At 42.9% G+C, this 25,879-nt stretch overlaps 1 protein-coding gene across 4 annotated transcripts in view; it reads left to right on the top strand.

Moving 5' to 3' along the window:
* The window catches only part of dab2ipb (DAB2 interacting protein b), a 154,076-nt gene that overhangs the window by 116,387 nt on the left and 11,810 nt on the right, over window positions 1-25,879 (top strand). For all 4 annotated transcript variants that reach the window (XM_073477930.1, XM_073477929.1, XM_073477927.1 and 1 more), the window contains 7 exons: window positions 2,161-2,715; window positions 17,622-17,766; window positions 19,118-19,262; window positions 20,136-20,372; window positions 20,463-20,664; window positions 21,547-21,734; window positions 24,145-25,036. In XM_073477930.1, coding sequence (XP_073334031.1) covers window positions 2,161-2,715; window positions 17,622-17,766; window positions 19,118-19,262; window positions 20,136-20,372; window positions 20,463-20,664; window positions 21,547-21,734; window positions 24,145-25,036 — 2,364 coding nt within the window. The remainder of the gene's footprint in view (window positions 1-2,160; window positions 2,716-17,621; window positions 17,767-19,117; window positions 19,263-20,135; window positions 20,373-20,462; window positions 20,665-21,546; window positions 21,735-24,144; window positions 25,037-25,879) is intronic.

The following is a 25,879-nucleotide window of genomic DNA, read 5'->3' as shown; positions in this document are numbered from 1 at the left end:
TTATTTAGCAAATTACTCACTAATTACAACTTTGGAAGAAAAAAAAATAAGTTCCCCAGTAGCTCTTTTGGCAAGGTTGTCTTATTTTTGTTTCTCATTTTTTAATTATTCTGTGATTTGGAGAGATTAGATGCAGTGTCATGTTTTTGGCAAACATAGAAACTGGAAACAGATACTGAAATTATTTGGAATGAAATAAGGAAGTCTCCAGAGTTTTACTCAATAGATTAATATAGATTTTCAGTCACAAAAACAAGATGTACAAAACAATAATATTAAGATCGGCTTAAAAGTAATATTGTTTTTACCTGTTTGGATTTTTGAGAATGAAAGGATGAAACAATAACAATAACAACTTTTTTTACCGTTGATGCATGATGTCACTGTAGTGTACATTTAGTCTTAGCCGGGCGTATAGTAGCACTATATTACCGTCCCATCATGTCTGCTCTGGTCCGAAATGGCCCTCAGCATAAGACAGGACCTCCTTCGGGTCTGTAAACAGTAGCTCTGTGCCATCGTGTGTTACTCAGGCTTTGGCCACTTCATGAAGGAGGTCTCTGAACATCTGAATCCACTGCCCTTGGAAAGTTAGGTCTCTTTTGCTGTTAATCTTGCGTGACCTCTTTAGGATCAGATGCCGTGGAGGTTCGTCATCTCCTGGACGTTTTTCCGGAGGGATCTATGGGCACGGTCGATAATTGGTCTCCCCTGCAACTCCAGAACTTCTTTTAATAAGCCCGCCGCAAATTCCCTGGGGGTCTGACCATGTTCTGTCCCCTCTTTCAGACCCGTAATCCTCAGATTCTGCTGCTTTGAACATCCTTCCAGATCCAGACATTTACCGTTGAGTTTATCAACTTGTCCAGTGAGATGTTTAACCTCCGTAACAATGTCTGTTGTGTGTGATGCTGACTCCTCCAGTCCATTCAGTGTCTTGGCCCGTGACTCAGCTTGGGTCTTCAGTGTTGTGATACTCGCAACGTCCGCAATCCTCTCATCTATTTTGTCACAGATGTCAGTTTTCATCGTATACAACTCGGAACGTAGAGATGCTGTTGCGGTTAACACGACATTTTCATTCAGGTCGGATGTGTTCGCCTCACCGTCCTCTCCCTCGGCTCCGCCTGGGCCTTCTTCGACAGGATCATTTTCATAATCTGCCTTCTCAAGCACATCGGACGTTAAGCTTTGTGACAACTGCAATACAAGTGTCCTTATTTTGTTGAAAATTACATTTTAAATCGAAATCGATGAGAGCTGTCACGAGGCGCATCCTATCCGCTCATTTCCCCCCCTAGAAGTAGATTCTCATATAGTAAAAATATAGAATAACAAAAGAAATATAAATACATTTAGTCATTTTCAATCCTAAGCTATCTTTTGACCCACACATCTCCTAATGTTCGACAGATTAGTCTTTATAACCTTGCTAATGCAGATTCACAAAGATAAGATTAGAGCTCAGAAACACGTCATGTTAAGATGAATTTAATGATGAGAGCCCCAAAAACATAAAAATAAATAAACACAATTTTGTTGCGTGTGAAAAGCATCAAAACACTGTTTTAACTTTCTTAAGCGGAGCTACTAGTATTTCAGACAGCCTCATGATGATGAGGGACTCCAGTTTTTCTCTATAATAATGTAATTATTAGCTCCTCTTTTCTTCTCATCATCTTCAGCGGTAGTTTTCAAGGCAATCTGAATAATGGGCCAAAAATATGCCCCTCTCTTGGCAAAAATCAATTGATGACATAAGAATGGGTGAGCACTCTGTGAAATAAGTAGGAGTGAGATTTCTTCTGCCTTTTTAAAGACTGCAAACGCAGGAGAGAAAAGGATTTTAAATTGCCTCTATGAAATAATTGAAGCACTGTCTGAAATGTTTTTGCCATTTACAAAGGAGAAACTTCAAACTCGAGGTTCAACGCAGATTCTCATTTTACTGCTACTGGATTATTCCTGCATTTATTGATCAATTGAGGAGATTAGTTTGATAGATCTGTTTTAGGTGGCTTGCTTTCATCCAGTGCATGTCCTCCCACTAAAAATATCAATTTCTTTTTTTTCCAAAAGTTTCCAGTGGTGATGTTGTTGTCAAAAATTGCTGTAAAGGCCCTCACTAAACCACCTCCTATCATCTTATCTTGTCTCAAGGACAACAGTCGTCGGGTGGAGAACATGCTGAAGCTGTGGATCATCGAGGCTAAGGACCTGCCGGCCAAAAAGAAATATTTTTGTGAGCTTTGTCTGGATGACTCACTCTACGCCCGCACCACCTGTAAACTCAAGACTGACAATGTGTTCTGGGGAGAGCACTTTGAGTTCAATAACCTGCCTGCTGTCAAGAGCATCACGGCCCACCTCTACAAAGACACAGACAAGAAGAAAAAGAAAGATAAAAACAATTACATCGGGCTCGTCAATATCCCCGTCGCTGCTGTTACCGGACGACAGTTTATGGAGAAGTGGTATCCAGTCAGCACGCCCAACCCCACCAAGGGCAAGACGTCTGGGCCCATGATAAGAATCAAAGCACGCTATCAGAGTATGAACATCCTTCCCATGGAGATGTACAAAGAGTTTGCAGAGTACACCACCAATAACTACATGCTGCTATGCTCGGTGCTTGAGCCCGGGATTAGCGTCAAGAACAAAGAGGAGATGGCGTGCGCGCTGGTCCACATCCTACAGAGCACTGGCAAGGCCAAGGTTAGTACCTGTAATATGATTTATCTCTTTTTTCCCCTCATTTGTGCTCTCCACGGAGAAATAATGGATAACAAAACCAGAATATCAGTCCATTATCTCGCCACGAGGTACTGACAAGACATTATGAAGCACACAGAGGTTAACTGTTCTGCTGCTGCCTGCTCATCTCGTGAACTATTGACCCCCTACAGCTGTAATACAGAGCAGACAAAGACCAGACAGACAGGTGATTTCCTCTTGCCGCACCAGCCTGTATTACATTTTTAACTCAAGCTAATCCCTTACATGTATCCCCTGCAGCGCTTCACGGCATACCGATGCAGGACAGAAGCACAATATATCCTCCGCTGTCTGCAGAACTGCAAGCACGCGGAGATTAGCCTACCACAGTAGGAGCTAAGTCTCCCATGACAGCATGCCGTTGGACTAAGAGAGTCTCCCACTCATCCGAAACAGCTGTATTTTAGTTTATCTGACAGCAACATGGTTTGTCTGCGAAACAAATGTTGGCATTTTGACCCTGCACGATGACATATGAAAGGGGAGAGACATCTTGTTGGCTGATGATGAAAAAAGGATGGAAAGATGCTGAGAAGTGGATTGTTTAGTGTAGTAATCAAAGTAAATCAGCAAAGTCGTTAAAAATTCTCAGCTTCCAGCCAGTCAAATGTGAAAATGTGACGCTTTTCTCAGTTTTATTTAATTTTGAATTGAATCCTTGGCTTTTTCTCGGTTCGTTGGACTAAACAAGACATTTAAAGATGCAAAAATTGAGCTCTAGAAGGTGTCCTGGGCATTTCTCACTATTTTCTCATATTTTATAAACCACACTATTAACTAACTAGAATGGCACTCCAACCTGTCCCATTTTGTACTCACTCACAGATACCAGCCACCAAAATACACCTGATGTTTTAACATTAAGATCCATGCAGTATTCCCTCAGAAATAAACAAAAAATGTGGAAAAATACCCTTTCTCACAACGTTTATGGTTTGTTGTTTCGGGGCCTTTTTGTGGCTTTATTAGACAGGACAGCAGAGAGATGACAGGAAATGGGATGAGAGAGACAGGGGGTGACGTGCAGCAAAGGGCCACAGGTCAGACTCGGACCCTGGGCCACTGCAGCGAGGACACAGCCTCTGTTCAAACTGAGATACTGCAGCACTCCCGTTGCTTCATCTGCCACCAAACCTTAATGGTGTCTGTTGTGGGCCGAGACCCATCCTCCATCCAAGTTTCATAGAAAACCATTCAGGAGTTTTTCTGTAATCCTGCTGACAAACCACCTAACCAACAAACAAACATGGCATGGGTGAAAACCTGACCTTCTCTGCGGAGGTAATTTTTTGAGATTTATTATAGAAACAGGCGTCTTGATGTGTCTGTAATGTCTAAAATAACTGTCTGCTTTTCGAGGAGTTCTGCTTCAGGCTGCTTTCTTCACTGCAGACAAACTTCTTCGTCTTCTTCTTTTTTCTGCCTCATCAGTTGCCAGAGACAACTTCTGCCTCGGTTTAGTTTTTCTTGACAGTATCTCATCAGCAGAGCTTTGAAACTTTCTTTGACTTTATCACGGCTCAGCGGGATGATGAATGATCAGCGCTTAAGAAGTGATGTCTATCCGCACTGTACCGCCAGTCTGCGGTTTAGGGACCGATAGCTGCTGATTGATGGGAGAGAAGGCATCTACTGGTCCCCGGAGAGACAGACACATCCTTAATTACTTTCAATTAATCCCCACCTTCTGAGCAAAGCACTAAAAGTTTTACTTCGTTCTCACCCCTCAGTCTTCTTTTCCTGGCTGGTTTCCTGCCAGCTGTGGATGTGCTGCTTGTAAAAAAAACGGCGTCAGAGATGCTATTTTCAAGGTTGCTCATCATTAGAGAGAGACACTTAAATCATTTTCAAGATAAAAGATTGTAATTGCAACTTTGTCAGGCCGTAAACAGTCAAGCAGAAGCTTTGAGATTGACATAAAATGGAAGAATTTATGAAATATGCCGTCAAAATTTCGAATGTCAGTGCTGTTTGCGACCACAGCTTCCTTTTTTGAGAAGACTTTCATCATTCAGAACATTGTGATGTGATTTGACATATTTAGGTAACACACACACACACACCTAACACACACACACACACACTCCAGTGCATGTTTTTCCTTTAGCCTTGAAGGATGGAGCAGTGCTGTCACGCCAAACACCGACAAACCACTTCTCATAAAATATTCCCCAGGCCTAATTAGGATATCCTCCGCTGCTGCGTGGATGCTTTATATACACACACATCTTGGCCAATGTCGCATGTTTTTTTTTCGTCTCCAATCCAGTGTGAAGTTCATTTTTCATGTGCTGCCAACGTGGGTGCGGCCTTTGCTAACACGGCGAGTTATATTTAGGAATCAAGCGATTTAGATCAACTCTGGAAAATCCTGTAAGCCTGGTTTTATTGTTTTTCTGCAAATGTTTAATCGAGCCTTAGGTTGTTTCCCCCCCTGTCTCTCTCTCTCTCTCTCGGTATTGTTGTGTCCAACTATCCAGGCTCAAGTCAAAATCCATGAGTCAGTGTCTAATTCTGTCAGCACCACAGTGGATTCTTACATTTCAAACAGAGATAGAGAGACGGTGCTTATGCATTAGGGAGTCACCCCTCTCTTACACCCAGCAGAGGTGAACGGGAGGTGAACGTTTCCCTTTTGCAGATGCACCGGTAACTCTTTGTAGCTTTGAAGTTGCGCTCATGTGCGTCGCGTTTAATCAGTCGCGCGCAGGTGGGAAACGGCTTGTAATTGCAGCTGGCTAGTGTTGAGAGACGCAGACTGCAGGTTGTAACGGGCATTAGTATGCAACACCTCTAGATGTCTGTTTCTCCCCGTGTCATTTCATCACACATCGCCGAATAATTATACCCCGAATATTCTGCTCCGTTGCACACTCGCTCCCTCTCTCCCTTGTTCTCTTCCTACTTTTCCGTCTTTGTCTTCCTTCATCTCGCTTTCGCGCTTCATTGCGTCTCGAGGCCAAAGCTCTCTGGAGAGATGTCATTACTGATGCTGTATTGATGTCTGGATGCATTGGTGAGCACGACGGCCACGCCCTGAGTCGCTGCACAGATGCCGACTTCATGCACACACTCCTACGTACGATCACACTAGCAGGTGGTTGCAGGTAATTTATTCAGTTTTATGCATGAGGAAGTAGCCCTGCAGTCATTTCAGGTTGATGTTTAGGTCAGAGCTGTACACTACGGCTGTGGGTTGAAGCATTAATGAATGAATCAGTAGTCTACGTTTTATGTTAACTAGTTTTACTTTAGAATAAGTAGTAAATTACTTCCGCCCTCATTAAGATTTTTTTCTAAACTAAATGAGCATTGGGGCTGTGACGATTAACAATATTTATTCAGAAAAAAAGTCAGCCCAGCTTCTTAATACCCTTTTTAAATAGCATATTCTCTGATAGGGAACACTTTACTAGGTTTAAGATGTACAAAAACAAAACAAAAGCAACGTTTCCAAACGTTTCAGACACAGTCATGATCGTACCTCAATCTTACAGTTGATTATCACCTTGTTTTTACATTTTTTTTTTATATTTGCAAAGTAAACTACACATTCTTAATTGCTTGTCACAGCCATCCTTAATTTTATGCCTTTGACAGAAACACTTCAGATTTTGCGACCCTTTTTGGTGCGACTTAATGTTATTATTAGGAGCCTCGTGTGACTTCTTTAAAAATCATCACAATTATGTATCATGTTAAACACCTGGAGCAGCGTTTCCACTTGGGCAACCACAGGGATTAAAAAAAATAATCACAAAAGAAAACATTTTACACAATCGATCATCTGATCCACTTCCTCCTGACGTACACGGTTATTGTTGTTTGTTAGGGAGTGAGGCGGTGCGACAGGTGACCCATGACAGGATTATCATAGTTTCCAAAAAGTGCTTCCTAGCACAGATACAGCCATTTCATACATGAGACTATATATGGTGGATGTACTGCCGCTTTAAGCCTGTTCATGTCAGTCAGCCGTCTATTTTATAGTCTGCATTACAAGGAATCTAATAATAAACTGATACTTATAATAAAAAACAAAGTAAATCCACTCCTGAGCTGTGATCCCAGCAAACGAGAGGAAAACACTACAGTTTCAACAAGATTTAAACTTTTGTCATCAATTGATGTTTTTTTTAATAAAAATCTGGTTTTAGCAGGTGCTAAACATGGAACATGACTTTCTGTTATTTCTGTCAAGTATTAATCACCAAAACATTTATCAGTAATACAGTAAAATATGAATGTGCTCCTAAATGTTGTGCTGGTGCTCCTAAAATTTCCACTTCTTTTGGAAAGAGTCAGCCTGGAGCCCTGTACATGTCCTAACTTTTGTTTCTTTAAACACGCCTATTTAAATTCATACTGGCTCTCTCTTATTTCAAACAACCTCTGAATACAGTTGAGAATAATTCATTTTGTGCTTTGTGCATAACAGTAGATGACGAGATTTCAAAGCATGCAAGTCTGATTTTGAAGAATTCCACTGGAAACATTGCTGCCGAGTTTCTCATGCTGTAAGGTCACGACAGCAGTCCGAATCCTCCCCTGTGGGTTTCACCGTTACATCCACACACCCAAACAGCACCACTGGAAGCTACACAGCAAAAATAACAATCCCTCCTCTGTGTTGCCTGGAGAAGTTGAGCTTCCTCTCATCTGAAAATATCCACTCCTGGCATGAATCCTCTGCGTTATTGATCTTGTCTTGTCGACGCCTCGGCCCTCGGGAAGATGATGTTCTAATTTTGCTGCCGCTCCGCTCAGCCGCGCCCGACTGTTGGAAGTGACGATAAGGAGGATTTATCCTTGTGATAACTGGCCGGAGGAGGGGTGGTGCTCTGGTTATTATGCCATTACGTTTTTATGTAAATGCTCCTCGAGGTAAACTAACAGCCCTGCTTAAGAGGGCGAAATATGTGAGTCTCTCCCCCCTCTGCATCGTCCGTGGTGAACTGTCGTAGCACGGCTCCGGTGATGTCAAGCACCAGCATCTTATTAATGCATTCAGCGCTGTCATCAGTGGGCAGTGATGCTCATCGCCACAGCTGCGTTACACAGGCACAGTTTGCCGTTCGTACATAATATGGTGTGACAAATGATTTACTAACGTGACATGAAGGGCTCTGGTTGTTCTCTATTCCTCTGGGCTTTGAATTCATAAGTTTTCCCCCGAGAAGGCCAGTGAGTGATCATAGCGTGCTAGCCGCTTGTCAATAGCCTCCCCGTTAACGGTGAAGTTGTGGGTATTGCTTTTGATTTTGACAATAACTGTGTGATTATTTATTAAAGCTGCTTCTCTAATCTTTGCTTCCAGATGTACCGCCGCCATGTCTGGGGACTCTTTAATAGCTTTAATCTTATCTTTTTACAGTATACGAGGTGAATTCTCTTACGATGAACTAAAGATGGGTGTCGGAGGAGACAGGCGAACTGTAGGAGAAGAAAAAGGGCCGCATTGAGAACAGTAGATGTTAGCTAATCATGAAGTCATAGATCTACAGTACGATAAGGTTCCAGCCAGAACAGGAAATAAACAGCAAGCACATCAATACACTTCCTCTCCTCATAGTCTCTCCTGTAACATTTGCACTACAAAGGCAGCGCATCGTATCCTCCGACTGTTTAATAATTCCAGCATCATTCTTTTATTGACTGTATCCTGGCAGTGATGGAGAAGAGTTGAAAAGATCCAAACAGAGTGGCAAAGAGAAAGATGAAAGCACCGACGATGGAGAAGAGAAAAAGAAGGGAAAGAGCAAGAGCGTTTAGAGAGATGTAGTTTTCAGCTTGCAGCAACACGGTAGCTGACTGTGGAGCCAAACAGCAGCAGAGAAACATCAGTGATGCTCAACACATCGATCTGGAAGCCTCCTGACGTCTCTGTTGGCTCTCAGATTACACAGACTCTGTCTCTCTCCCTCCCCGCCTCTCCTCTCACTGTCAGTCTATTCTGTCGCTTCATTTATATGCACCTGATTAACATGTCTTTAGCTTTATATGCCTAAAGTTCATGTGCACAGCAAGGCACGCAAATAAAGTGGTGAAACAGTAGGGAAAACAACAAATTGAAGTACATAGAATAATAAATCAATACGCTGTTCACCTGAGTAAAACGGCATTTGTGAAGAAGAGCCGGTTCCCTTTATTGTTCCATATCCTTGGCAACATGCTGAGCCTTGGCGAGCTTTCCCATCACAGCTTTGTGCCCGGTGACTTTTGATTGTCCGTGCTTCCTGTTGCCTGGAGGAGACGATATCAGCAAAACATCTGCCTCCATTCGTGACTCATGCCATGTGCAGCACCTGCTGTCACCAAGAGATTATGGTTATATAAGTTTGGATAACTTGACAGTTACACAGTTCTTTTGTGTCTCTTCATGCAAAATCCACCACTCTGACCACACCAGTTGCATGGCTCTGTAGATGGCATTGTTGGTCCACCGTTGTCATTGTCATTGTACCGCTGTTCCTGTTCCCAAGATGATGAATCCTACTTACTATCACTTATCACCAGACTTTTTCCTCTAGGGAACCTCCTCGAGGACGACATATTTGTTTTTTAGTAAAATGTCTCCACAACTCCAGGCATTCATATCTGCTTCATATGAATTTTATTAATATTTTTAATGACTTAAAAGTCCAGTATGTAGGATGTAGTGGCATCAATCATTGAGTCTACTGTAGAAACATGACTGTGGAAAATGGCGTTCTCAGTGGAAGAGGACCCATATATTCTCAATTTAAGGAGTTTAATCTACGGCAACAAAAATGTAATTAATCTTAGTTTCAGATGATGAAATAAATGTGATGAAAACATAACTATGAATATTAAATTCCATTTCTGCCAATAGATCCTCCTAAATCCTACACAATAGACCTTTAACTTCATTTAAGAACCAGCATTAGTTAAAAATACATGCAAAAAAACAAAAAAAAGGAACGAGTATGCTAACATGCTACACCTAGATGCTGCTGCACATGGTAAACATCATCATTTAAGGACTGTCATTGACATTTATCTGAGTGCCGCTGTGCCTGTGCAGCCTCTCGGAGGTCTATGAAACATAATTATAAGTTTAAGGCGAGATAATGTCACTTTTTTTCTCACCTTATTCTATTTCACATTTGTCTAAAAAAAAAAAACCCTGGAAGCAAAACTGGAGAAGAAAAGAGATGAAATATGTCAGCCCCACTGCGAGGGGTTTTTTAAAATACGATTTTATGGCCTAATATGAGACTAAATGTCATATTAAAGTTGGCGAAATTTAATAATCAAATATGCACAAGAGGGCTCTGTGGACTGCACTTAACACTTAACTTAATAGAAAATACATGAGGGACTTGAACACACACACACACACACGCACGCTCGGGGAATATAAAGTCAGAAAACATGATGTTTGGATGCTGATGACACTTGCTGTAAGACCCCCTCCAGTCAAACCTATCCTCGTAATGATCATGTGCACTAGCAGCTAAATCAGGAGGGCTGCAGCCCTTCCTGTTGTCGCGTTGAATGATAAGCCTCTGTGCCTACGGGGAGGAACCACTTCCATTTGCATTCGGCCCTCCGGTCCTCTCCGTCAACCTCAATGTGACCCTCACAGGAAGAGCTGCGGGCTACAGCGCTGTAATACTAGCCACCAGTCTCATGGGAGGGAGATCGAGGGGGGGGGAGGCAGAAAGAGATGGAAAGACGAGGAGAGCGAAGGATGGAGTGGCGGGAGCGGTTCCTGTTTTCTACCCCCTTGAGTCTTTCCTCAGCCCTTGCCCCAGGCTGGAAAACCAGGCTCATCGATCAGTCAAATTGTTAACGTTATAGGGTTTCTATATTCCCCTCACATTCAGCGATTCTTTTTCTTTCCACCCTCTGACAATACTCCCAATTACCCAGCCCAAATGTGTCATTTTAAAAGTCGTGTATTTGCTGCATTGTTTTATACACACACACACTCACCTGAATATCAACACTTGAAGCATCAACAGGTAATTTCCATTTTTGTTTTCTAATGAATCCCATTAGTTCCACAGTCCATGACTCCTCCAATAATGGTGTGCTATAGCTATTCACCAGATAAAAAAAACAATCGACAAACAACGAATAAGCATTCATCCAAAAATGAAAATCTTTATTCATGCTTTGTTGGATGCTGTTGGAATATAATACACACCCCGAAAGGAAACAAAGCGCGGGTATGAATATATTTCTATATATTTTAAGCTTTACATCGCACGAGATCGTCATCGTTTAGCCATTCTGCCGGCTTTTTTGACATTTACCTTCACATTAAGTGCGTTGACTCCCATTCACATCACGCAGAACGGGGAGCTGGGTAAAGTGATATACCGGTGATATTTGAACCCACTTGAGTCATCCACAAATTCTCCAGTGCACAGACAGATTTAAAGAGGCTGAATTTAGAGGAAAATGTTCTGTAACTTCACCTCTTTGCTTCTCCTGTTCTCCAGTGTTGCCCTTTTAAGGCATTTTATCGCACTCGTGCTTATGTTTTCCTGCTTTATATCGCCATAGAAACACAAAACACCATCTGAGGTGGTTGCAAAGCATAACGTGACCCCTTTTTTCATTTACTTTTCTTTTCTCTTCTTTCCCAGACTCAGATCTGTTGCTTTGCACGACAATCGGAAGGGGTGTAATTTAAAAACATCACTCTCCTGTTTTTTTCTGTCTGTGACAGTGAGAGTCCTGATCAGGATCTTGATCTTGATTATGTCGTCCCTTCAGTAGGAGCCTGTGTATTTATATTATCAGCTTCAAAACTTGAGGCTGCACACTGCGAGGTGGAATATTGCCGAATAGAGATGTAAGCGCCGTGCGCACACACACACACATGGGGCTGCGGAGATTAGATTGTTATGTGTGTGTGTATATAGCGGCGCAATGGACAGGACTTTATGAGTTTTACTGGCAAGTCACCCCATCTAGAGGGAGCTTCTCATCTTTTTTAGCAGGACTGTGTTCCCGACTATTTATTAGATCTGATCAGCCGTGCCGCACCATCTCCCCTCCACTCAGACCCTATCTTCATATCACCCTCCTTCCTCTGTGCTCTGTGAGTTGAGTTTTTTTTTTGAGGCATGGTTCGGCTGATGAGATGTGGCAGCGATACAGAGAGCGCTCTACTTCTCCTTATTAGCACTGAAGCGAGGGGGGGGGGGCAGGCTGCAGGATTTAGGGCGTCAGAGAAAAAGGCTGAGAGGACGACGAGAGGGGGGAAAGCTCCGGTCTCTTTTTAGGACACTTTGCAACAAATCGCATATATAGTGGGCGTTACTGTCGACCTTTTGTCTAAAGCTTCTTAAACTGATTTCCTAACCTACACTCAGTCATTGGTATGCAAAGACTTCAAGATTGAGGACTCTGGTACTCGAATTTCTTTGGCTGAGAGGCTCGACTACAGAAGAAAGAAAAGAAGTGATGCAGAAATAAACAGATAAAAACAGAGTATAGGAGCGTTAACAGAGTATAATAGCAGTGATGGTGTTGTTGATGCTGCCGCTGCCGTCACCTGTTGTTTATCAAGGTGAGATCTTTAGTTACACAAACTCTGCAAAAGAAGAACTGGAAAAGTTCAAACTACTTTACCTAAACTATAAACTACCGATCATACTGTAACTAATTTAATAACTGAAAAATAAAACTCACCTATCAAAGCTAAAAGTAAAGAGCTCCCAGCATGCCGTCTGTCGTCTCGGCCACCACGGTATTAATACCACCTGGCGAGACTTGAAAGAAAAAGTTATTCGAAAGACGTAATCCATTACAGTTAAGTTTTGGCTTTAGCTGTGACAGTTGTAGCGTGAAGAGGCAGTCAGCCAGCCACCGTCGGTCCCTCAGTCAGTCCCTCAGTCAGTCCCTCAGTCAGTCCCTCAGTCAGTCCCTCAGTCAGTCCCTCAGTCAGTCCACCACTTGGATCTACACTGAATGATCTCACTAACTAGGCTGATGAATTAACGTGAACTTTTTTAGGCATTCATGATCCCCAGAGGATGAATCACAATGAATTCGGTGTTTTTTCCTCCGTCTCTACCCTACCACCACCAGCATACTAATATATATATATTTTTTAAATACAACATATCAGAATTATTAGAGATAGCAACACATACTAGCACTGTCATGGTGATTAGTTAGCATACTGACATTTGCATTTAACTCTAAGCAACACTACAGCCAAAGACCAGCCTCACAGAGGAGACTTTCACCCTGCATTCCTCAAGGTCCCATTTCCCGAGTCGTTCAGTCGTGAGCAAAAAATGTATCTGCAATGTGTGAATTAATATAAAGCTCGATCAACTAAACATTTACTTTCGCCCCCCAACATCGTGGTTCCGACTTGAGGCAGCGTCCACTTAAATTTTCCCGGTCTGAAACTCATTTTTCCGATTGTTACAACACCCCGTGTTTGCGCTTTTATACTTGTTAACATGAGAAACAAATTCATATCTTCCTGGTTTGACTGACGTGTCTTTGAACCGTGTTGGTCCCAACTGAAGCTGCATTAGCATGCTGCACTAACACAACTTGAAACAAACAAATTAAATGGTAACCAAATGTCCAACCAGTTGCTACTTGGTTCCCTGAATGTGAGAGATTGTCAGAGTTGGTTGGCCTCAACTTTTTAGGCCACCAGCAGAGATTATTCTGGTATTTTTCTGACTCTCTTTTGATGTCTCTCTCAGTTTCCTTCCCCCTCTCTGTCGCTCTCCTCCTCCGTTTCTTCTGACCGTCCTCTCTAATCAGGCCGGGACTTGCTTCGCCTCCCTGGTCACATAAGGAGGGTAGAGCAGAGGAGAAGGATGGAGGTAGAAGAGACACAGAGGGGTAGAGGTTAGAGGAAAGATCATAATTGGGATGACATTTTCTTCAAATGAAAAAAAACAAGAAAATAAATAAAGTAATGGCCCTGGTCTAATGATGGGATGGGTGTCCATACACCACAAAAGGTCAGGTTTCCTCGGGCATCTATGTGTTGAGTGTGCTGTTCTCTGCTGCATGCCTTATTTATAATAACCATGAACTCCCCGATGACCAGTGAGCTCTTGACTTGGAAATGAAAAATACATTTAAATAGCTTTGTATCATTAATAAATTATGAATTCAATTCCTGGTCTAAAAGATATAATCAAAAACAGTGTACAAGGATGATTTTCAGCACTTTAAGGTTCATTATTTGTCATGGAAAGCTGAATTTAAGTACATTTAAAGACTAAATATGCAACATTTCCTCATCAGATTGCCTTAAAACGACCAGAACTGCGTTATATACTGGATTATGTTAGTTGTGTACTTAAATTATCTCAAATGTCTCCAACAACATTCAAACCCAGAGAACACAGAATTGTATTTAAGTCAACGGCTCTTTTCATTTTTATCATTGTCGCTATAACTTCTGGGGAAACACCAGATGATGCATCAAACACTGAAGGAGGAAGTAAGCAAATGTGAATAAAACTTGAATACATCACCTCGTCCGTGAGCATTTCTGCCCGAGCCACATCGGATGGATCGGCAATGGTGGTTGTTTAACAATGACCACGACAAGTCCCATGATCCCACGCTGCTTCACAATGTCCCCAAACTACATCTTTTCTTATTGTTTTGTTCGAATAAACATTTAGAGGCAGAAAATACATACTGTGCCTTTTAAATGTAAGTAAGTAAAATCTCTAAATAGAGATCTAAATGAATCAAAAAGTATAAAATACAAAATACTTGTCTGGATTAGTGCCCGCCTGCTTCAAAAGAGGCACCATTGGCAGCAGTTACAGCCACTGTTTTATAAAACTATGCTTTGGGGTCATTGTCTTTCTGGAAGTCACACGTTTCTTGCACACTTCATCAGGTTTCTCTCAGGATCCCCCTTGTATATTTCTGAATTCATTTCACCCTCCACCCTTAGAAGTGTTCTGAGGCGTCGTGATGCTGCTACCACCATGCTTCACGGTGGGGGAATGCAATTTTGGTCTCATCAGACCGTGGAAATTTCTTCCAGCTGACTTCAGAAGCCTCCCCACGTGGCTTCTGGCAAACAGGAGCCGTCATGTGAGGGGGGCTTTCATTTTTCGCCGATCCACCATAAAGCTGTGACTGGTGAAGCACTCGTGTTGTTGCACGCACGATCTCTCCGAATCTCTGAGCCTCTGAAGCTTGGAAGTCGTTCAGGGTTGTCATAGGTCTCTTATGGCCCTCGCTTACAAGTCTCCCTCTTGCACAGTGGCTCAGTTTTAGATACTTATTCCATGTTTCGTGACTTGGAAATATTCTTTGTATCCATCCCCTGACTTATTTATTACATGTGCAGCCCTTTGAGGCAACAGACTTGACTATGCTTTTTCGTCCTGAGTTAACTTGGAGCGTTTGAACGGTTGAAACTCCTCAATTACACACAGGTGAACTCCGACTTGGCTGCACCGATGAGGATTTAGGTGTGCCCCCAGTGAATACCAGAGCCCTTGAGTAGAGAGAGTCACGCCATCTCTGTTCACTCCAGTGGTTCCCAGAAGTTGGCTGCAAATACTAGCAGCCCAGTACTGTAAATCAATCAATCAATAAATCATGTATTAACTACAGACATCATACTTCAGGTGTGCCCACTTGGAACAATCTGAAGTCTCTGTGAATCACATGATGAATTTCGTCTTCTGTTGCTGTAACCTCTCTCTGCTCAAGGGCTCACTTTATTGACATTAAAGGGGTATTTTCCTGTTGATCAGTGTCGCTTTAAATCTTTTTGATTCTCAACTTTTCATAAGTGCTGTGTTATATAACCTAAAACAGACTCACACAAAACTAGACGTACACACCTCAATGTTTGATTTGCGCATTAGTTAAACTTAAGTTTAGATTTTCTCCTGTGTAGCTGTGTGTATGTGCGTATGGGGCTGGTGAATATGTGAAATGTGCGAGTGCGTTAAGCAAAAAGGCTCCTTGCGCTGCGCATCACTGGGTGATTGGCTCCCTGTGGTGTATCTTTGATTAGCCGGATAAGAGGCTTGTGCGGCAGCTATAGAAACCACGCGCGAGGCTCCGTCGCTTTCTTTCCGCCTCCCCCTCTGTTCTTTAAAGACCCACCGCTCTGTCTCTTCTTCCTCTCCTTCTCCATTTTCTCTCTGTACATCTGTCACTCGGCTCTCTTCTCCCTCGCTGCTACGCTGGTTCCCCTAGTTTAACAAGCTGCCAGGGGACTTACATGAGAGTACACCCAGAAATTTGTTGAAGGGATCTAAACAAGGGATGATTCATCCCCAGATGGCTCCATTTCCATCTCTCCCCTTTCAGACTTTTTGAATTTCGGGCGCTTTAATGCATGTCTCCAACTGTTATTTTTCTACACCTGATGAATACTATATAGTCCTTATGGAAATCAATTTTAAACAGGAGCGTTCAATCCAAATAATTCGCACTGCCAATTAAATAGAAAGATCAAAACACATTTTAGATTTGGCACGAGTTGGCCTGTTGTTTAAAAGTGATCCTAACTTGGTAGAAACTTGCTAAAAAGTACATCCACATTCGTCTGCCGCTCTTCAGTTGTTGTGAGACGGAAACTGAGACGAGCATTTTTCTTGTTTTCATTCTGTCATTGTGCAGCAAAGCGGGCGTCGACAATCTTTCTCTCCAGCATTTGAATGAGAGTGAAGAAAATGTTTGCTGCCATTATATGAAGAAATGATTCCTGTCACTGTTTTTTTGTCTGCTCGGTGGTAAACATGCTGTTTTTCTCCGCATGCTGAGTTTCAGTTCTGGGATCTGTCAGATTCAAAGGGATGATATGAGTATAGCTATTTTGTTTCCCCCTCCATTTATTGTTATTGTGAAGCATTATGCTTTGTTCATATTCAGCGATAGGTTCGGGCGCTATTTACGAAAATGTCCATATTGAATCCAATCGACGTGTGGTAGATGTTGACAACGGATATGTTGAAAGTTCACATTTCTTTATGTTGCGGCTCTTCTTTGCCTTAGGTTCAATTTTCTATGTGGTTTTCTGCCAATGCTTTTCTTATGGTCTGCTTAGGTTTAGGAAAAGACCATGCTGTGGCTTAAAATGCCTCCTCACCACAAACACGGCCGGAGATGTCCCGACTTCTTGTCAAAAGTATCAGTTTTTGTTGCTAAACTCTGGCTGGAAATTGTCCCGAGGTTTAGTGTCTCTCAGCTGATTGTTTTGGTTTTTATTAACAGCTTTACTCTCTAATTGCTCTCATCAGCGTCATTTTCAGCAAAAAAAAGCTCAAAAAGCCAAGTGTACACAACGTGCCCAGTACCAAATGGCAGGCAGACTAAATTTGCAACTAGCTGGTGAACGTGGTGGATAATTTAGATATTCAGTTATTTCCTTCAGGATTTTGTGGAGAGCAAAGCGGAGCTAGAAGGAGAGGATATTGGATTTACACTCATCAGGTGGCCAGAAAAGTGACTCCAAATGAATGATAATGTCGCTCCGTACCTGCTGGATGTGTAAATAACCAACTGTGTACTTGAGAGTCAGTGTTTTGTTTGTGTTTGGCTTGTATTGACTTGTGTTCATCATATGTTATTTGTAAGAATCTCTTGTATGTTTTTGTCAGCTGATATGTGCGTTCTTTGGATCAGGCTCAGGCAAGTTGATAGTGGTTACAGACTGACTAATAATTGGCAAGTTAAATCAAAGGGCTCATATAAGGTTACTTTGATATTCCCTTATTCTAAGTTTAAAAAGCAGCCTTCACTGTCGATGGAAACAGCTTTATTAACTTATTCCTGGGTAACCAAACAGGATTGTATGACTCACAGTTTTTAACCCTGCCCTCGTCTTGTTTCATTTTGTATTTCTGCAGGACTTCCTCACAGACTTGATGATGTCCGAGGTGGATCGCTGCGGGGAGAACGAGCACCTCATCTTCAGAGAGAACACGCTAGCGACAAAGGCCATAGAGGAATACCTCAAACTGGTGGGACAGAAGTACCTGCAGGACGCCCTCGGTAAGTGGAGCGGAGGCAGCGGCTGTAATTTACTGCTGCTTATCTGAGAAAGGGCTGAAATAGCTGCTTGAAGGTCTTCTTTTCATTTTTCTGTTTTTATCTGTTTTGTCCATTTCTTCTGCCGCATGTAGAGCCTCAGTCTTTTTTCTGCTTGTATCCAATCATTCTGCTCACCTTGTCCTTGTCCACAAAATCACCTCTAAACTTCTTCATAAATGGCAAATGTTGACTGCAGCATCAGTGAATTAAATGTAATGGCTACAGTACAATTTAACAAAAGACCAGTGGCATCAGAGATTAAACGCATTAGTCATCTCCTCCCAAGACATCATTCTGACAGCGGGGACAAGTGAAGCGATTCCTCCATCATCTCAATTTTTTAGTTTCAGAGGCTCGCCGTGGACGACGCAAATCAGACTGTGACAGGAAATGTGTTTCTGTCTCACTTTGACGACCGTTGTTGGAATTCAAAACTACTTACAGGATCAGCTTTGTAGATTATTATTATGATGTGATTGTTTGACCCCCCCCTACTCCCACATCTGCAGTGTGAGTCCAAGGTTAGCTCAGGTGTGTTTGTCCGCCTGCAGTCCTGACAATAAGCACTCTGTATGCACCGTGTGCGTTTCTCCGTCCCTGATTCAGAAATGTACACAGTGGCAGTTTAATCTACAAACAGCACACATCCTTCCTGGCACTCGTCACATCTTTCTCTGTATGCTGCAAATATTAATGCCCACGTGTGTGTTTATGTCGTTCTGTGTGTGTGTGTGTGTGTGTGTGTGTGTGTGTGTGTGTCTCTCTCTTTCTGGCCTTGCAGCTGGAGACACTGTCCATTTCCTTGTATGTTTCTCATAAGATTGTTTCAGAGAAATATTCAGGGCTGGTAAATAATGCGTGCTTGTTTTGGTTTTGTTGGTTAGCATCCGGCTAAACTGTGGAAATTGTTTGGGACAACACAAGGACAGCCGTGGGCTGCTTTTACAGGCTGTTGACTCAATGAGATCTTAGCAGTAATGTTGTGTCTTCTGTCTGAACAAAGGAAACAAGAAGGACATATTTATTTTTTCCACTATTTTTGTGAGTTTGGCCTTCTTTGGCTTTCAAGAACCTTATAGGTCTGTCAGTCTTTGTGTTTGTTGTCACAGGTAAAACTCAAGGATGATAAAAGACAATATCAAACTCTGTTCCCTGTAGCTTTGGCATCATATTCGTCCTCGCTCAGCTCAGCACTTTGCACCCCTTTTCAAATCACAAACAAACAAAGCACTCACACAGTTGTCTTTTTGGGGGGAAAGGATCTACAGATGTCCCTTCATTTCTCACAAGTTCCTCTGTTTGTTTTCTTCAGGTGAGTTCATCAAGGCTCTGTACGAGTCAGACGAGAACTGTGAGGTGGATCCGTCCAAGTGTTCGTCAGGTGACCTGCCCGAACACCAGAGCAACCTGAAGATGTGCTGCGAGTTGGCCTTCTGCAAAATCATCAACTCATACTGGTGAATACTGGGACGCAGACTTGACCTGTTTCTTTAGTCGTCTGTATAAAACTGGGTCAGGAGTGTCTCATAGTACATCCTGTACCTCTTAGCGATATCCAGACTCATGTCAGAACTCATGTCCATTCTGCTTCATGACAAATGCGAAGGAAGAATTTTTACCAAAACCCAGCAAACAGACTTTCATTTCAAAGCATCTTAATTACAATTAAAACAATGCTATTAAAGCCACTTTTAATTAAGTGTCATGCCAGTTAGCAGCAGTTGTCATCTATAAAAGACATCTGTTGTTCAGAACTTGGATATGAGCTTTTAAAGCATCTCTGGAAATCAAGATAAGAGAGCCAACTTTGAAGTAAAACTTCAACTAAAAATCAAGAATAAGACACGTTTATCATGCAAGTCACTCCTACTGACAGCCAAGTGTAGGAGTGACCTTTAACAGCAGCTCTCAGGGCATCACATGAGTCATTACATGTACACTCACGCACTCGATTAACGTGTGAAATAAAGACCAAGTTAAAGAATTAATAATGTATAATTAAGGTTTGATAGACAGATGTAAGATGACTCCAAAATGCAAGCCAAAGAAACAGAACTGGAGTTTCAAAGAAATTCTGAATAATAAAAATAACAGCACATTGTCAAGTGCAGACAGTAAAGATGTATGGAGAGTGATTGCAATCAAATCTGTGCCTGCTTTGTTCTCGTTGTTTACACCCCTGACAAATGCAAAAACAAAATGAAAAGTGCAGTAACATCCTGCCAAGTGTTCAAATCAAATGCAAATAATATGCTAAAACTACCCCGTTCTGAATTATACATATCGCTTCAGCTAACACGTTATTATTAATCATCTCTGTTTCTCCGCAGCGTCTTTCCACGAGAGCTGAAAGAGGTCTTTGCGTCGTGGCGGCAGGAATGCAGCAACAGGGGTCGACCGGACATCAGCGAGCGTTTGATCAGCGCGTCCTTGTTCCTGCGGTTTCTCTGTCCGGCCATCATGTCCCCCTCGCTTTTCAATTTGATGCAGGAGTATCCGGACGACCGCACAGCACGGACGCTCACGCTCATCGCTAAAGTCACCCAAAACCTGGCAAACTTCACCAAGTGAGTGTTGTTCCCCCTACCAAGCTTTAAACTGAAAATTTGGATGTATTTTTTTAATTGCACTCACTCTGTGTCCCCGTTCGCCATCAGATTTGGTAACAAGGAGGAGTACATGTCCTTCATGAACCAGTTCTTGGAGCACGAGTGGACCAATATGCAGCGTTTCCTGCTCGAAATCTCCAACCCGGAGACAATCTCCAACACGGCAGGCTTCGAGGGGTACATCGACCTCGGCAGGGAACTCTCCACCCTGCACTCCCTCCTCTCTGAGGTGGTGTCCCAGATGGACCAGGTACTAAAGATGCCTCACTGCATCAGCTTTCATCAGACTTTACTCTCTCAGATCCACACGTAATTGTGGACAAACTTTTACTTTCAAAACTCTCTGTAGGCGACAATATAGATATGATCAAAGGAAGTTTTTCCATTATTTTAAGGGCATTTATTGTTTGATAAGGATACTGACGGATGGATCTTGATGATACTGATTGTAAGCTATGACTTCATCGCACGGCAAAACCGCCATCTTCCTCGGCAGGATACAGTAATCCAGATTCTGTAGATTATGCTGAAAACTGTAATGCATTTGTTTCTAGAGTTATATAGAGAAATACATTGATATTCTGTAAGACCTCATAAAATATTCAACCGCGTGCAGAAGGTCTAGAGGTCCTCAGCTCACCATCAGGATTTGAATCAGGCTTGGACTACATTAAGATGTGTATCATACATCAATCAATAATTTATTATTGCATTACATAAACTGTGCACAAGGGGAGAACACTGCGAAGCCTCGGAGGCTGGGTTAGGCATGCTAATGGATTTACAAGGACATTTACATTAGCTCTGGAAACAGATGGGAAGCAGGTAATAATTAGATAAAGCTCAGACTCATGTTGTTTTTTTTTGGGAGAGCATCCAGCTCTCTGAAACCTCGTCTTTCAATAATTCAGAAATCACAGCGAGTCCGCTTGATAGTCCACTCCTATTTCATTATTTATTATGTTGTCTGAATAAGAGAGTTGATTGCACGGCATGTGGAAAATAACTCGGTCTAAAAAATATGCAAATTCAACAAAACAGCCTGTAAATTAAATCCAGTTAATGCCCCAGCTGAAGTGGTCCACAGTAATATTTAATTTGGCTTAAAAAATAATTGCGTCTCTTTCTCCAGAGTGCAGCCTCCAAGCTGGGTCCTCTGCCCAGGATCCTGCGGGAGGTGAACACAGCTCTGCTGAACCCGTCCAGTGTCCAGATGACAACCGGACCGTCCTCAGACCACATGGGCTCGCCTCCCGCTGAGGCAAGCTGCAGCATCTCCACCGGCCTGCAGAAAATGGTCATAGACAATGACCTTTCAGGGTAAGAGATGTTCAAGATGTCGACTTGTGCACGTACACCAAGTTTATTCATATATGCAGAGAAAACTGCAACTGAGGTTAATTTGACGGTTAACAAACAATGAAATTCTATAAAAAACGTTCATTAAGCGATTGTAAAGGTTTAAAAACATCGGTTGCCACTTCATAACGGCCATCCAATTAATAATTATAGATGATCTACACATTTAGTTTTAACCATTTACAAATTATTATAAACATCCGTTGCAACTTTACAATAAACAATCGCTTAATAAATAATTTGGAAAGTATTTCAATGTGTGTTAACAGTGAAATAACTATTAACTTAAGTTTAAATAACTATAAATGTACCTTTAATTAACGATGGTTATTATAAAGTGTGAGGCAAATAGTGTATTTTAACTCCATTACATTTATTTGCCAACTTTAGTTAGTCCTTCTGGTTAGTATAAAATATGTACAAAAATATAATCAACAAATAAATTATGATGTAATATTACAGATTAAGATAACAGCTCTTCACAAGCTCCTTTATCCAGCAGATAAACTATATGAAGTAGTTTAACAACCTACTCTAATTAGATAAGTTATTATGATCCATTAATATAATATTCGCCATTTTGCATGAGTACTTTGACTTCTGTACTTTTAAGCGAAGGGTTAGTATATATTAAGTCATGTATTACTGTTGCTACTTTAACTTAAATACAAGATCTGAGTACTTGTTATAATATAAATGGCACCATGTACAAAGCACAAGGTCCTCATTTATCCAACGGAAAGAAAAAGAAGTCTCAAACAGCCCTCGCGTCACTAAAAATCATGTTCCTATTGAATCCCAATACTTTATCCTTCACACATAACTGTATTTATTTACAGTATCGTTTTACACCCGACAGCGCCTCTGTCCTCCAAACTTTTGCCTTTACCTCCTACGCCAGCAGCCATCTCTTGGCATATTTGATTGCGGGTTGGGTCTGGAAGTGATTCAAAGATTCTGGAACAGGTCGGTTGTAAAGCCAGCACCGGTACTTTGCACCCGTTGATCTTCAAAGTCAGCTAGAGTGAGTTCTCAAACTATGACTTCTGACGAGCGTCCATGCTCGTCAGCTGAGGCCTTCGACACAGCGAGCGTCACCCTTCGCTTGTTTACATCAGCCACGATAAAACCTTTGTTTACTCACCGGTGGATGAATAGACACTCGGACAGCACCGTATCTCTTTTATCCGCTGTCCTCTTACTCCCTGACAGAACAAAGGCAAGGTGACACTTAGAAAGATTAACATGAAGGCACAGGGAGCAACAGGAGGAGAGATATGTGATTAATAGCCCGACAAACTGTGTCTCATAAACACCAGTAAACACAAGACCAGAGCAGGCGGGCGGATGAGATCATACTGTACATAACAGGAAGAAGAGACAACAGGAAGAGAGTCAGACATCTGCTATCATTATGCTAACCAGGGGAGCAGAATCAATAGCACTAATTAAGTGAGTTCCCTATATGACCTGACGTCTGAGCCTCCCCTTTTCTCTTTGTCACAATAACTGTTTGCTCATATTGACGCATGCGTGTCTGTGTGTGTGTGTGTGTGTGTGTGTGTGTGTGTGTGGCGTATCCTCATCAGCAAGCCGTGAGACTGAAACAGCATTTGAATGAGGCCACGATTCTCACCTAATTGCTTCTCATCCACCAAACCCGTGACATGAAAAGTAGGAGAAAAGCGAAGGAGACAGTGCCAAGATTGAGGAAGGAAGGGGGGAGAAATTGAGCAGAATGAAGGAAGAGAAAGAAGTTGGGAGGGAAGGGTAATGGAGGAGAGGGAGAAGGACACAGAAAGAGGGAGGAGACGAGCGTGATGTGAATGATAGAGATTATTGGAAGATAAATCACGTCTGTCAAGGTAATCGTCTTCTGGCAATAAAGCCTCCATCTGCCGGTTGACGGGAGGGAAGAGAGGGAAGGTGAGGGGACGAGAGACGAAGCAAATAAATGCAAAGGCCACACATCCTCAGAAAGCTATTTATTTTGGTCTTTAGTTTTATATTACCAATTATTCATTTGGGTTTGTGGTTCTGAGACACTGAACCTTTTGTCGGAAGAAAATAAATACAAACAGATGTTTTGCAGCTACAGCCTGAATATGTCTGTGTGACCAGGAGCTGATTGCTGCAATTGTTGGCTAGCACTCTTTCGAAAGAGATTTTTGATCTCCTCAAAAGGTTTTCTTGGTTAGATTAATGTAGAATATAAGAAATAACACATGCATTTACACTTACATACAGTGAAAACGACAGAGTTGTAGTTTGCCTTTCTGTGGTTCCACCGCTCAACGTTACCCGTCATTTCTTAGCTGAGGTTTTAAATGCATGCCTGGTTAACTTTTTTGTTGTTTTCTGTCTCTTTCAGATTAGTCGACTTCACCAGGTTACCCTCCCCAACCCCAGAAAATAAGGACTTATTCTTTGTGACAAGGAGCTCAGGGATCCAGCCTTCCCCAGCGCGCAGTTCAAGCTACTCTGAGACCAACGAACCTGACCTGGGCATGTCCAATGGCAGCAAGAGTCTGTCCATGGTGGACCTCCAGGACCCCCGCAGTCTGGAAGGTGGCCCGGGTCCCAGCTCCTCAGACGCCCTGGGTGAAGGCCCAGCTCCTGGTGGAGGCTGGTCGGCCAGAGTCCCACAGGGCAACATCCCTGGAGGTCCCACCCTGAGGAGGCCGGGTCAGAACCCCACCGCCATGGGCAATGAGAGCACCCCAGGACGACCCGCTCAGCTATTAGCCCCGCTGTCTTTCCAGAACCCAGTCTACCAGATGGCGGCCTGCCTGCCCGTGTCCCCTCGCGGGGTGACCGACTCGGGCTCAGAGTGCCACAGTTCTGTCAGTTCCCATAGCAACAATGAGGACGGACCAGCGGGAGGGAAGCACACCTTCTTGAACCACGGCGGAGGAGGGGGAGGCGGAGGCGGAGGCGGGGGGAGCAGCGGGGACGAGTACACCAGGCGATCGGGGGAGGTCAACCGCCGACAGCTGTCCCTCACAGAAACACAGCACCAGCCCACCGTCCCCAGACAGAACAGCGCCGGCCCCCAGCGGAGGATAGACCAACCTCCGCCTCAGAGCATCACCCGGGGCCGCACGCCCCCGAATCTGAACAGTGGACCCTACCCCCGGCCCTCCTCTGGCAACATGATGACATCTTCACCCGACTGGCCCGGCAGCGGCGCTCGATTACGACAGCAGTCCTCGTCCTCCAAGGGCGACAGTCCTGAGACCAAGCAGAGGGCTCAGCACAAACAGGTACGGGCCTCACGCTGTAGCATCTCAAACTTAAATAATAATCGAGGATGATATTAATTAGGGCGTTATTCAAAAGCCAACTGTAGCCGTCTCGGTGTATGTAATCACCTGCAATTACAGTAATAGATAAGATTCCTATTACAAAAGGCCCATTTGTCTCATAGCATGTTGGAGAAGGCTGTGTGGGTGGACCCTCCGCGCATTGTGCTTTAATGAACTGTAGTCATTGTGCGTGTAATAACAGCAATTTGCGTTACGGGCAGCTCATCACTTCACCACTGCTTTGCTGGTCAAGTTTAATGGGCTGAGAACGAGGGTGGTGGAGGCTCAATTAGCATCTTATTAACTAGCGATATATATGTGGCCACAATCGCACACGAGGCAACAGGCACTCAAATGAGTACAAACACATCCAGTGTATTATTGCTGGGTTTATTGTGTTGATACGATATGTGTGTGTCAGTGTGTTTTGTCACAGTGGGAGGTTTCCATTAAAAAAAATCGGCAGTTTGTTTAATGGAAGGTCTGTGTTTATTACCGGCGGGTCAGGACTATAGGCGGTAATTAAAAATGCTGGTCGGTGGTTGCCCTAGGTGACTGGGTGAAAGGGAGGCCATCTGCATATTAACCACAATGCCTTGCTCCCCTCTCAACGGAATAGTCTATTGGATTTCTTTCAGATTGACGACTTACTGAAAGCAGCGATCCCTAATTAAATGTGTGTGTTAGAGAAGTTAGAGGATATCACATTTAATCTCAGTGATTGGAGAAGCAAAACGTAAAGCTCACATTACTTCTGTATCTTTTAAATTATCATTTTTTTGTAGCGATGTAAGAGGCGTG

This window comes from Pagrus major, chromosome 12 (assembly GCF_040436345.1).
Source record: "Pagrus major chromosome 12, Pma_NU_1.0".
Classification (NCBI taxonomy): Eukaryota; Metazoa; Chordata; class Actinopteri; order Spariformes; family Sparidae; genus Pagrus; species Pagrus major.
The sequence above is the reverse complement of the archived record's forward strand: the minus strand, read 5'-3'. Positions and strand labels throughout refer to the sequence as shown.